The sequence below is a fragment of the Bombina bombina genome, chromosome 12 (assembly GCF_027579735.1).
Source record: "Bombina bombina isolate aBomBom1 chromosome 12, aBomBom1.pri, whole genome shotgun sequence".
NCBI lineage: Eukaryota > Metazoa > Chordata > Amphibia > Anura > Bombinatoridae > Bombina > Bombina bombina.
In genome coordinates, this window is record NC_069510.1 from 28,399,917 (window position 1) to 28,413,536 (window position 13,620).

Below are 13,620 nucleotides of genomic sequence, written 5' to 3' on the forward strand. Positions count from 1 at the left end.
TCAGGTAAGCATAAATTATGTTTTCTTCTGTTATGTGTGATCAGTCCACGGGTCATCATTACTTCTGGGATACCAATACCAAAGCAAAAGTACACGGATGACGGGAGGGATAGGCAGGCTCATTATACAGAAGGAACCACTGCCTGAAGAACCTTTCTCCCAAAAATAGCCTCCGAAGAAGCAAAAGTGTCAAATTTGTAAAATTTGGAAAAAGTATGAAGCGAAGACCAAGTTGCAGCCTTGCAAATCTGTTCAACAGAGGCCTCATTCTTAAAGGCCCAAGTGGAAGCCACAGCTCTAGTGGAATGAGCTGTAATTCTTTCAGGAGGCTGCTGTCCAGCAGTCTCATAGGCTAAACGTATTATGCTACGAAGCCAAAAAGAGAGAGAGGTAGCAGAAGCTTTTTGACCTCTCCTCTGTCCAGAATAAACGACAAACAGGGAAGAAGTTTGGCGAAAATCTTTAGTTGCCTGTAAGTAGAACTTGAGGGCACGAACTACATCCAGATTGTGTAGAAGACGTTCCTTCTTTGAAGAAGGATTTGGACACAAGGATGGAACAACAATCTCTTGATTGATATTCCTGTTAGAGACAACCTTAGGTAAGAACCCAGGTTTAGTACGCAGAACTACCTTGTCTGAGTGAAAGATCAGATAAGGAGAATCACAATGTAGGGCTGATAACTCAGAGACTCTTCGAGCCGAGGAAATAGCCATTAAAAATAGAACTTTCCAAGATAACAATTTTATATCAATGGAATGAAGGGGTTCAAACGGAACACCCTGTAAAACGTTAAGAACTAAGTTTAAACTCCATGGCGGAGCAACAGTTTTAAACACAGGCTTGATCCTAGCTAAAGCCTGACAAAAGGCCTGGATGTCTGAATTTTCTGACAGACGCCTGTGCAACAAGATGGACAGAGCTGAGATCTGTCCCTTTAATGAGCTAGCCGATAAACCCTTTTCTAAACCTTCTTGTAGAAAAGACAATATCCTAGGAATCCTAACCTTACTCCAGGAGTAATCTTTGGATTCACACCAGTATAGGTATTTACGCCATATTTTATGGTAAATCTTTCTGGTAACAGGCTTCCTAGCCTGTATCAGGGTATCAATAACCGACTCAGAAAAACCACGTTTTGATAAAATCAAGCGTTCAATTTCCAAGCAGTCAGCTTCAGAGAAGTTAGACTTTGATGTTTGAATGGACCCTGAATCAGAAGGTCCTGTCTTAGAGGTAGAGACCAAGGCGGACAGGATGACATGTCCACTAGATCTGCATACCAAGTCCTGCGCGGCCATGCAGGCGCTATTAGAATCACTGATGCTCTCTCCTGTTTGATTTTGGCAATCAATCGAGGAAGCAGCGGGAAGGGTGGAAACACATAAGCCATCCTGAAGTTCCAAGGTGCTGTCAAAGCATCTATCAGAACCGCTCCCGGATCCCTGGATCTGGATCCGTAGCGAGGAAGTTTGGCGTTCTGGCGAGACGCCATGAGATCTATCTCTGGTTTGCCCCAACGTCGAAGTATTTGGGCAAAGACCTCCGGATGAAGTTCCCACTCCCCCGGATGAAGAGTCTGGCGACTCAAGAAATCCGCCTCCCAGTTCTCCACTCCCGGGATGTGGATTGCTGACAGGTGGCAAGAGTGAGACTCTGCCCAGCGAATTATCTTTGATACTTCTATCATTGCTAGGGAGCTTCTTGTCCCTCCCTGATGGTTGATGTAAGCTACAGTCGTGATGTTGTCCGACTGAAACCTGATGAACCCCCGAGTCTTTAACTGGGGCCAAGCTAGAAGGGCATTGAGAACTGCTCTCAATTCCAGAATGTTTATTGGCAGGAGACTTTCCTCCTGACTCCATTGTCCCTGAGCCTTCAGAGAATTCCAGACAGCGCCCCAACCTAGAAGGCTGGCGTCTGTTGTTACGATTGTCCAGTCCGGCCTGCTGAACGGCATCCCCCTGGACAGATGTGGCCGAGAAAGCCACCATAGAAGAGAGTTTCTGGTCTCTTGATCCAGATTCAGAGTGGGGGACAAATCTGAGTAATCCCCATTCCACTGACTCAGCATGCACAATTGCAGCGGTCTGAGATGTAGGCGTGCAAAGGGTACTATGTCCATTGCTGCTACCATTAAGCCGATCACCTCCATGCATTGAGCTACTGACGGGAGTTGAATGGAATGAAGGACACGGCATGCATTTAGAAGCTTTGTTAATCTGTCTTCTGTCAGATAAATCTTCATTTCTACAGAATCTATAAGAGTCCCCAAGAATGGAACTCTTGTGAGAGGCAAGAGAGAACTCTTCTTTTCGTTCACTTTCCATCCATGCGACCTTAGAAATGCCAGAACTAACTCTGTATGAGACTTGGCAGTTTGAAAGCTTGAAGCTTGTATCAGAATGTCGTCTAGGTACGGAGCTACCGAAATTCCTCGCGGTCTCAGAACCGCTAGAAGGGCACCCAGAACCTTTGTGAAGATTCTTGGAGCCGTAGCCAATCCGAATGGAAGGGCTACAAACTGGTAATGCCTGTCTAAGAAGGCAAACCTTAGATACCGGTAATGATCTTTGTGAATCGGTATGTGAAGGTAAGCATCCTTTAAATCCACTGTGGTCATGTACTGACCCTTTTGGATCATGGGTAAGATTGTCCGAATAGTTTCCATTTTGAACGATGGAACTCTTAGGAATTTGTTTAGGATCTTTAAATCCAAGATTGGCCTGAAAGTTCCCTCTTTTTTGGGAACCACAAACAGGTTTGAGTAAAACCCTTGTCCTTGTTCCGACCACGGAACCGGATGGATCACTCCCATTAATAATAGATCTTGTACACAGCGTAGAAACGCGTCTTTCTTTATTTGGTTTGTTGACAACCTTGACAGATGAAATCTCCCTCTTGGGGGAGATAATTTGAAGTCTAGAAGGTATCCCTGAGATATGATCTCTAGCGCCCAGGGATCCTGGACATCTCTTGCCCAAGCCTGGGCGAAGAGAGAGAGTCTGCCCCCCACTAGATCCGGTCCCGGATCGGGGGCCCTCGGTTCATGCTGTCTTAGGGGCAGCAGCAGGTTTTCTGGCCTGCTTGCCCTTATTCCAGGACTGGTTAGGTTTCCAGCCTTGTCTGTAACGAGCAACAGCTCCTTCCTGTTTTGGTGCAGTGGAAGTTGATGCTGCACCTGCTTTGAAATTCCGAAAGGGACGAAAATTAGACTGTCTAGCCTTAGCTTTGGCTTTGTCTTGAGGCAGGGCGTGGCCCTTACCTCCTGTAATGTCAGCGATAATTTCTTTCAAACCGGGCCCAAATAAAGTTTGCCCCTTGAAAGGTATATTAAGTAATTTGGACTTAGAAGTTACATCAGCTGACCAGGATTTTAGCCACAGCGCCCTACGTGCCTGAATGGCGAATCCTGAATTCTTAGCCGTAAGTTTGGTTAAATGTACTACGGCCTCCGAAATGAATGAATTAGCTAGTTTAAGGACTCTAAGCCTGTCCGTAATGTCGTCCAGCGGAGCGGAACTAAGGTTCTCTTCCAGAGACTCAATCCAAAATGCTGCCGCAGCCGTAATCGGCGCGATGCATGCAAGGGGTTGCAATATAAAACCTTGTTGAACAAACATTTTCTTAAGGTAACCCTCTAATTTTTTATCCATAGGATCTGAAAAAGCACAGCTATCCTCCACCGGGATAGTGGTGCGCTTAGCTAAAGTAGAAACTGCTCCCTCCACCTTAGGGACCGTTTGCCATAAGTCCCGTGTGGTGGCGTCTATTGGAAACATCTTTCTAAATATTGGAGGGGGTGAGAACGGCACACCGGGTCTATCCCACTCCTTAGTAACAATTTCAGTTAATCTCTTAGGTATAGGAAAAACGTCAGTACTCGCCGGTACCGCAAAGTATTTATCCAACCTACACATTTTCTCTGGTATTGCAACAGTGTTACAATCGTTAAGAGCCGCTAAGACCTCCCCTAGTAATACACGGAGGTTTTCCAATTTAAACTTAAAATTTGAAATATCTGAATCCAATCTGCTTGGATCAGAACCGTCACCTACAGAATGAAGCTCTCCGTCCTCATGCTCTGCAAGCTGTGACGCAGTATCAGACATGGCCCTAGAATTATCAGCGCACTCTGTTCTCACCCCAGAGTGATCACGCTTGCCTCTTAGTTCTGGTAACTTAGCCAAAACTTCAGTCATAACAGTAGCCATATCTTGTAATGTTATCTGTAATGGCTGCCCAGATGTACTAGGCGCCATAATATCACGCACCTCCCGGGCGGGAGACGCAGGTACTGACACGTGAGGCGAGTTAGACGGCATAACTCTCCCCTCGCTGTTTGGTGAAATTTGTTCAATTTGTACAGATTGGCTTTTATTTAAAGTAGCATCAATACAGTTAGTACATAAATTTCTATTGGGCTCCACCTTGGCATTGGAACAAATGACACAGGTATCTTCCTCTGAATCAGACATGTTTAACACACTAGCAATAAACATGCAACTTGGTTACAATCTTATTTAACAAAAAAACGTACTGTGCCTCAAAGAAGCACTAAACGATTAAATGACAGTTGAAAAAATGAACTGAAAAACAATTATAGCATCACTCTTTACAAACAACACAACTTTTTGGCAAAGGTTTGTTCCCATTAGTAAAATGACACTAATTAAATTTTAAACATAAAAATTACAGAGCAACGTTTTAAATCACAGTCACTATATAAGTCTCACAGCTCTGCTGAGAGAATCTACTTCCCTTCAAAGAAGTTTGAAGACCCCTGAGTTCTGTTAGAGATGAACCGGATCATGCAGAAATACAAGAGTAACTGACTGGAAATTTTTGATGCGTAGCAAAGAGCGCCAAAAACGGCCCCTCCCTCTCACACACAGCAGTGAGAGAGAAACGAAACTGTCATAATTAAAACAAGCAAACTGCCAAGTGGAAAAATAATGCCCAAATATTTATTCACTCAGTACCTCATTAATGCAAACGATTCTACATTCCAGCAAAAACGTTTAACATGAAAAATACCTAATAAAAGGTTTAATGTACTTTTACAGAGTAATTCCGGTGAAATACCATCCCCAGAATACTAAAGTGTAGAGCATACATACATGTTCATTATAACGGTATGGCAGGATTTTTTCATCAATTCCATTCAGAAAATAAAAACTGCTACATACCTCAATGCAGATTCAACTGCCCGCTGTCCCCTGATCTGAAGTTTTTACCTCCCTCAGATGGCCGAGAAACAGCAATATGATCTTAACTACTCCGGTTAAAATCATAAGAAAAAACTCTGGTAGATTCTTCTTCAAACTCTGCCAGAGAGGTAATAACACGCTCCGGTGCTATTGTAAAATAACAAACTTTTGATTGAAGTTCTAAAAACTAAGTATAATCACCATAGTCCTCTCACACCTCCTATCTAGTCTTTGGGTGCAAGAGAATGACTGGAGGTGACGTAGAGGGGAGGAGCTATATAGCAACTCTGCTGGGTGAATCCTCTTGCACTTCCTGTAGGGGAGCAGATAATATCCCAGAAGTAATGATGACCCGTGGACTGATCACACATAACAGAAGAAATTAAATTTACCTATCAGCGGATGCTGCAAACTACCCCCGAAGTTTCTGGCTCTCCGGAAACAGAAGTTAAGAAGCAGTGGTGATAAGACCACTGCTCCTTAACTTCTCTGCAACCTCTAAGGCGGCGGACAGCAATCATCCCGATCAGATACGATCAGGATGATTGACACCCCCTGCTAATGTGCAGGGGGCGGCATTGCACAAACAGTTCACCAGAAATGCTTGTGCAATGTTAAATGCCAAAAGCGTATGCTGTCGGCATTTAGCGATGTCGGGCAGACATGATTCTCTACAGCGAATCATGTCCATCTGTCATTTGTTAAATCAGCCCCTTGGAACATTTTGTTTTGCTTATTTTCATGGTAATTGGGAAGTCACATTTTCTCTACCATTTTTTTTTTTAGGCCAGTACTGTACAGAGGATGTGGACGAATGCCAGTTGATGCCAAACGCCTGTCAGAATGGTGGCACCTGTCATAATAATCATGGGAGCTACAACTGTGTCTGTGTAAATGGCTGGACTGGAGATGACTGCAGTGAGAATATCGACGACTGTGCCAACGCAGCCTGTAATAGTGGTGCCACCTGTCATGACCGCGTGGCCTCTTTTTACTGTGAATGCCCACATGGTCGAACAGGTAAATGTATCACCTATTTTATCTCCTTTCATTTCAAAATGGTTTATTTAAAGGATATGAAATCAGCAAAAACCTATATTTGTATAGTGAAAATATTTTTTTAAGTGCAGAACATCCATTTTTCAAAAGCAGAAAAAGTGATATGTTTTAAAATATTCTACTACCTATGACAAAGAAAAAAATTAACTTGAATGTGCCATTACTCTATATTTATTGTCACGTTAATGCTAGACATGGGTGAAAATTTGGAATTTGACATAATTTGGTAGGTAACGATATTCGGCTTCAGATATATTAGTGCGACACATAAAGATCTGTATTTGCGCAGATCTTTGTGTGTTGCAATTTAATGCTAATATATCCGGTGCCGAATACCGCTGCCTGCGGCCATATTTGGCATTAATTTAGCAAACAAATTAAAAATTCAGAATTTCAGCCATGTCTAGTTAATAACATAACAAGCAAATGTGTTAATAAAAAGAAGATTACTAAAAACTTACTGTGCCCCTTTTACAGGAATGCTGTGCCACCTGGATGATGCCTGTATCAGCAACCCCTGCAATGAGGGATCTAACTGCGATACCAATCCAGTAAATGGGAAGGCAATCTGCACCTGTCCTTCAGGTTACATCGGCCCTGCATGCAACCAAGATGTTGATGAGTGTATTCTGGGTGAGTCTGAAATGTATCTGTTAAAAACAAAAAAGTACTAATTGGTTTTAAAGTGGCTGTTCTGTACATTTCATAGGATATGGGTAGCAAAATGTGTTACTGGCAGTTTTGTCTAAAAAAAGTGCTCATGGTACCTTTTTTGTTTTAAATTAATTGGGATATAAAAAATAAAAATTCAAATAATTTTTTTCTTACGAAGCCTTAAAATTTAACAACATGTAAAAGTTAATTGCTAATCTATACCATGGGTTAATAAGAAAAATGATATAATTGCAGCCAATCAAACCATGCAGTGTGCTAGTACCTTGGAGGAGTGACACCTTAGGTGCGTGTGTCATAGCTACTCCGTCCTAGAACATCTGTTCTCACGCTAATTTAGCCATGAAACCATGAGTTTAAAAAATATTAACCAAACACCATGACCCTAAAACTGCACCAGAGTTTACACAGCGAGTCTCTTCCTCAACGGTCACAAAAGAATGCAAAACAAAATCTCCACGGAGCGTGAAATCCCTCTCCCACAGTTTTAAGCATGCTGTCTTTTGCTCCTATATCCTTTTCTTTCTTTCACATATAAAACTTTACTATATTTACAGTTTTTGTCCATTTTATTTCTCAAGATAGATCAGAATTTTGTAATTTTTATTTTTTTTAGGTGCCAATCCGTGTGAGCATGCTGGGAAATGTATCAACACCCAGGGCTCCTTCCAGTGTTTCTGTCTGCTGGGATACACAGGGCCTCGCTGTGAGATCGATGAGAATGAGTGTCTGTCCAACCCCTGTCAGAATGATGCCACGTGTCTAGACCAGATAGGAGAATTCCACTGCATATGTATGCCAGGTTAGTACCAAACCTCAGAGGGCCAGGCTGTATTAGAAGTTACTTGTAGATTTTAAGCAACTTTCTAATTTTACTTCTATTATCACATTTTCTTCATTCTCTTGGTATCTTTATTTGAAATGCAAGAATGTAAGTTTAGATGCCGGCCCATTTTTGGTGAACAACCTTGGTTGTTCTTGCTGATTGGTGGATAAATTCATCCACCAATAAAAAAGTGCTGTCCAGAGTACTGAACCAAAAAAGCCTAGATGCCTTCATTTTCAAATAAAGATAGCAAGAGAACAAATAAAAATTGATAATAAGAGTAAATTAGAAAGTTGCTTAAAATTTCATGCTCTATCTGAATCATGGAAGAAAAAACTTGGGTTCAGTGTCCCTTTAAGTAACTATCAAGTTTACTCCTATTAATTTTCTATGTTCTCTTAGTATCGTTATTTGAAAAAGCAGAAATCTAAGCTAACTAGCCGGCCCATTTCTGGTTCAGCACCCTGGTTAGCGCTTGCTCATTGGTGGGTACATTTTATCCACCAATGAGCAAGCACAACCTAGGTGCTGAGCTGAAAATGGGCCGGCTCCTTCGCTTAGATGTCTGTTTTTTTCAAATAAAGATAGCAAGAGAACGAATAAAAAATGATAATAGAGTAAATTAGAAAGTTGGTTAAAATTTCTGCTCTATCTGAATCGTGAAATAAAAAAAGTTGGGTTTTGGTATCCCTTTAAATAACATGTTTTGATAACTTAAACTCTTTGAAAGCGAGGACAGCAATATATTACAGCCTTCCCCAGCACTCAAGAGGTTAAAGAAATTTGGACTTCAGACATTGCATGAGACAGTCCTAAAAATGCGCCATTGTTTTATCAGTGACTGTTTGATGTAGTGAATAGTGAGCAATGCGCAGGTCTGCTTACTTTACTGACACAGAGCTCCCAATACCAGTACAGGGCAGCAGTAATTGAGTAGAAATAATTTGTTTAAATTGGACTTTTATCATTAGCTGCTTTAAATATGTGTTTGTTTTTCATGTGTAAGATTTAACAGGACTGGCACAGCAGCACGTGCACATGTGAACCCTTGTAATTTGCTTTTATTATACAGGATATGAAGGACTTTACTGTGAAATTGATACCAATGAGTGCCTTAGCAGCCCCTGCTTACACAACGGTGTATGCATTGATAAAATCAATGAATTTCACTGCGAATGTCCCAAAGGTAAGGGAAAAAAAATAATCAATAGCGTTGCTCTGGTTTGGAAGCCTTTGTACTGCACTCAAGGTTAGAACTAATCTTCAGCCTAAGGTGGTTTTAGGCTGAGGAGCTGCCATATAGTTCAAAAGGGCCTCTCAGGATTTGAGCTAAAACTGCTTTTATTTCGTTCTTAGGCAGGTTAAAGGAAGCGCCCCAAAGGGTGATCTCTTTCATTCCCGCTCTTCTCTCTCTCTCTCAATCATTGTGTTTCGTCTCTCGTTCTCTATCTCCATCACCATTATTTATTTAGGAAAAATGGCAGAAATATATTAGCATATTGTGTTCCGCCCAGTCTAAGGAGAACACACTCTCAAGGCCGGATTGGCCTACCAGGATACCAGGAGATTTCCCGGTGGGCTGCAGCAACTGTGGCTGGAAAGCTACAATTTAAAGGGGTTATTAATGGATGCTATTGGACTTTAGAGTGCATATAACAACAATCAAGCAATTGTTTTAATACAAACTAATATAATATAATTCTGAAACAAAATATTAGGGGAAGGAGTATCCCAGTAATCCCCTTTGAGAAAAATGGAGTGTGCGCATTATACTCAACAAATCAACGGAAAATAGGGCTGGTCTCCAAATTTTCCAGGGCTGCTTTTTATTCCCTCCCAGTCCGGCCCTGCACACTCTAGTAATAGAGATCACAGATTGTACATTTTAAGAGCTACTGTGCAGATATAACTATAGTAATCTGCAAAAAATGACATCCTAGTTGTATTTCTTAGGGACAGAAAGTCATCTCTTGGTTTTAGGATTCCAAAACATCTACTATTGGGCATTTTGCATGGCGCCCAATTTGGATATGTAACATGTAACTGTTTGATCTCTTTCATTGTCTTTTCTGAAATATTAATGTATTGGTTATTCCGCAGGGTTCAATGGACATCTGTGCCAGTATGATATCGATGAGTGTGCCAGCACACCTTGTAAGAACGGTGCCAAATGTGTGGATGGGCCCAACACCTACACCTGTGATTGTACAGAAGGTAACGTCTTTATTTTTTCTGTGACAATCAGTAGGCAAACCTGGGTGCACCTTTTTATCCCCTGCTAAGTTCTAATGCTTCATGCAGTAGTTAAAAAAAAAAAAAAAAACTAACAGCCACATTTTCCTTCACATGTTCAAAGCAAAAGTTTTATTTTTGAATCGATACAAAGGGATCTTGACCCTACAAACGTACTTGTTATGCTGCACGCCAAGCATGACCTTGCAGCATTACTCCACCAGCTGCACAATGGGGGCCGGGTGTAGGCATCATGCAGGGGATGTCTGTCTAGCTTCTTAATAGACCTGACCAAAAAAATAAATAGAGAGAAGTTGAAGCTACGATCTGGTAGAACTGCAAAAAACAGCCCCTAACTCTAATGCCTATGTTATTAACTACATGCTTAGTTCAATGAACAGAAGATTTGGAATATAATGACTGTTTATTTAACCCTTTGAGTGCTAAGCACTTTCCCACCTGGGTGCTAAGCTGTTTTTTTAAATGTTTTGTTTTTAACTTTTTTTTTGTTCCCCCCCCCCCCCCCTGATCCCCAAGACTTACACTGCTGGAAAGGTTAGGCGATTACCTTTCTAACGGTGGGTCTTGGGGGTCTGTAGCTGCTTAGATGCCTGAGGCTTCTAAGCAGCATGCCCCCTTTTCCTATATTTAACATTGTTATTTTGTTAATAAAGTTGCGCAGTGACGTCATCACGCAAGACAGGCAGGATCGCCGGGGTAGGCGCGGCTGGGAGCCCCCAGATCTCCCTCAAGGTGGGAGAGTGCTATCGACGGCTCTGAGCCGTCGTTGGCACCAGAGTGGGAAACTCAAAGGGTTAAAAACTATTTAAAGGGACGTGAAACCCATTTTTTATTTTTTTAATTTTTTTTTTAGGATTTAGATAGATCATCAAATTTTAAACAACTTTCCAATTTACTTCTTTTATCTAATTTACTTTGTTTGTTGAAAAGCATACCTAGGATCTGGGAGCTAGCTGCTGATTGGTGGCTGCACATATATGCCTATTGTGATTGGCTTTCTAATGTGTTCAGCTAGTTCCCAGTAGTGCATTGCTGCTTCTCAACAAAGGATACCAAGAGAATGAAGCAAAATTGATAATTGAAGTTAAAAGGACACTGAACCCAAATGTTTTCTAATTTACTCCTATTATCAATTTTTGTTCGTTCTCTTGCTATCTTTATTTGAAAAAGAAGGTATCTAAGCTAAGGGGCCAGCCAATTTTTTGTTCCGAACTCTGGACAGCACTTTTTAATTGGTGGGTGAATTTATCAACCAATCGGCAGGAACAACCCAGGTTGTTCACCAAAAATGGGCCAGCATCTAAACTTAAATTGTTGCTTTTCAAATAAAGATACCAAGAGAACAAAGACAATTTGATAATAGGAGTAAACTAGAAAGTTGCTTAAAATTGCCTGCTCTATCTGAATCATGAAAGAAAAAATTGGTTCAGTGTCCCTTTAACTGGAAAGTTGTTTAAGCCTTTCCTGACGGGGTTAAAGTGTCTACATCGGAACAACTGTGCACGATCGCGAGATTTCAATTATTGGATCAGGTCTGGGGGGCGTCCCTATAACCCTAGGAACGCCCTCCAGACCGCGATCAAATCTGAGAAGCACAGTAGGCTTCAGGACAGCCGTTAGCTATGACGTTCTATTCCGTCATAACGGCTTTAAAAAAGCCCAGTGTAATTATGACGGAATAGAACGGCATAACGACGTTAAAAGGTTAACATTGTATTCTCTATTTGAAAGACAAAATAAAAATTGTGGGTTCAATGTGCAGTTTTTCAATAAAATGTGTATGTAAAAAATGGAGATCAGACATTTTTACCAGACCTTGGTAACTATTAATATGATAGAATTAAAATAGTGTGTAACCACAACCTTGCAGCTGCATTTCAATAAACTGACAACCATTTGACCTGGCAAAACAATGTAAAAAAACAAATCTATCTGCTCCTTCTGTTGCAATTAAGTTGTACAACTGCTATATTCCCATGTAAAATAAAGGCCAAAGGTGTTGCCAGTGGAGAGAAAAGAGATGGTTTTGTCCTTATCCCTTTGTAAGTTGGCCCCTCTTGAGCTGAATTTGCATACGCAGAACAAAAAGACGCGGGAAAAGCCTCGCAGAACAGCAAGCTGCTCTCTGAGTGAAATCTAAAGCCTGGTTTATCTGAAATGATGACATCATGAGTCCGCTAGTGAGACAATGCATCTATTGTGAGGTTATCCTGCCAGAAAACTTACAGATGAATAACCACAAATCAGGTTCTTACCAATGCCAGACAGCTATGAAAAGCTGTTATAGGCACGGTGCATTTTTATTGGCTATTTTTATTTTTTCCTCTAGGTATATTTATTCAGTAAATGTTTACCAAAGTGTTTTGTAAAACGAGAATTCTATTCATGTGTATGTTATATTTGCAATAGCACCCAGGGTTATATAATGTAAATAACATAATGAAAGCGAACAAAAAAAAAAAGATAGACATTCTTTTTTTATTTATAATTCACCTTGAAGAAACTTTACAGTCAAAATTGAATTTCCCATAAAATATTTGAAGTGCCATTATAGACAAAAAAAATTACATGCTCTTATCTATTAGATCGTGTTATTTTCCTGCTCTACTATGTATTTTACACTTGCAAAGGGCTTAAACGCACAGTAGAAATTCTGCTCAGGATCCGCAGTGCTCTTCTGGTTCCAAGCAGAACCCACAGCTGATCCAATCAGCAGCAGTAGTTGCACGACTCAGGAAAAGCAGTGCACTTCTGCAGGATTAAACACAAAGTAGAAAGGATTAGAGCATGTCATTTTTTGATTATAATGGATTTTTAATTATGTCGTTTTAAAAACTTTGCTGTAGAAATTGGGTTGGTCATTTTGCTTTTTTCCCCTCGCGTATATTATTATTATTGTAAATCACACAAGACACAATACTGACATTTATTCTCCCACCAGGTTTCTCTGGTCTGCACTGTGAGACGGATATCAATGAATGTAATCCCGACCCTTGTCACCACGGCACGTGTAAAGATGCCATCGCTACCTTCACGTGCTTGTGCAATCCGGGATTCACAGGACGGCGGTGTGAGATTAATATCAATGAATGTTTTAGCATGCCTTGTCAGAATGGAGGTGAATGCCTGGACAAAGAGAACGGGTACCTTTGCAAATGCCTAAAGGGAACTTCAGGTAGGAAAAAGTGCTGGATTTGTATTCTTTCAATGTCCAGCAGTTTTTTGTATGCTATGGGATGATCCCCTTTATTTACTGGAATTGCCTGTCTCAAGACCTATTCACTAAAGTGCTCTTCTTTCTTAGTAAATATAGTAACATAGTAAAAATAACATAATATATTTATTTTAAAGGAACAAACTGTCAAGTGAATATAGATGACTGTGCCAGTAACCCTTGTGATTCTGGAAAGTGTATTGACAAGATTGATGGCTATGAATGTGCCTGCAAACCTGGATACACAGGTAACTATGGGCATCACTATTCAAATCCTATTTTGTAAGTTACTTTAGCTTAAAGGGACAGTATACACTCATTTTCATATAACTGCATGTAATAGACACTACTATAAAGAATAAGATGCACAGATGTATAAAACTGTT

The 13,620-nt window shown here is 40.8% G+C and overlaps 1 protein-coding gene across 1 annotated transcript in view; it reads left to right on the plus strand.

The window, feature by feature from the left end:
- Window positions 1–13,620, plus strand: part of NOTCH1 (notch receptor 1) — an 88,410-nt gene that overhangs the window by 43,174 nt on the left and 31,616 nt on the right. Inside the window, exons 6-12 of the mRNA XM_053695527.1 lie at window positions 5,997–6,230; window positions 6,747–6,902; window positions 7,558–7,743; window positions 8,840–8,953; window positions 9,868–9,981; window positions 12,962–13,195; window positions 13,372–13,482. Of these exons, the coding sequence (XP_053551502.1) occupies window positions 5,997–6,230; window positions 6,747–6,902; window positions 7,558–7,743; window positions 8,840–8,953; window positions 9,868–9,981; window positions 12,962–13,195; window positions 13,372–13,482 (1,149 nt within the window). The remainder of the gene's footprint in view (window positions 1–5,996; window positions 6,231–6,746; window positions 6,903–7,557; window positions 7,744–8,839; window positions 8,954–9,867; window positions 9,982–12,961; window positions 13,196–13,371; window positions 13,483–13,620) is intronic.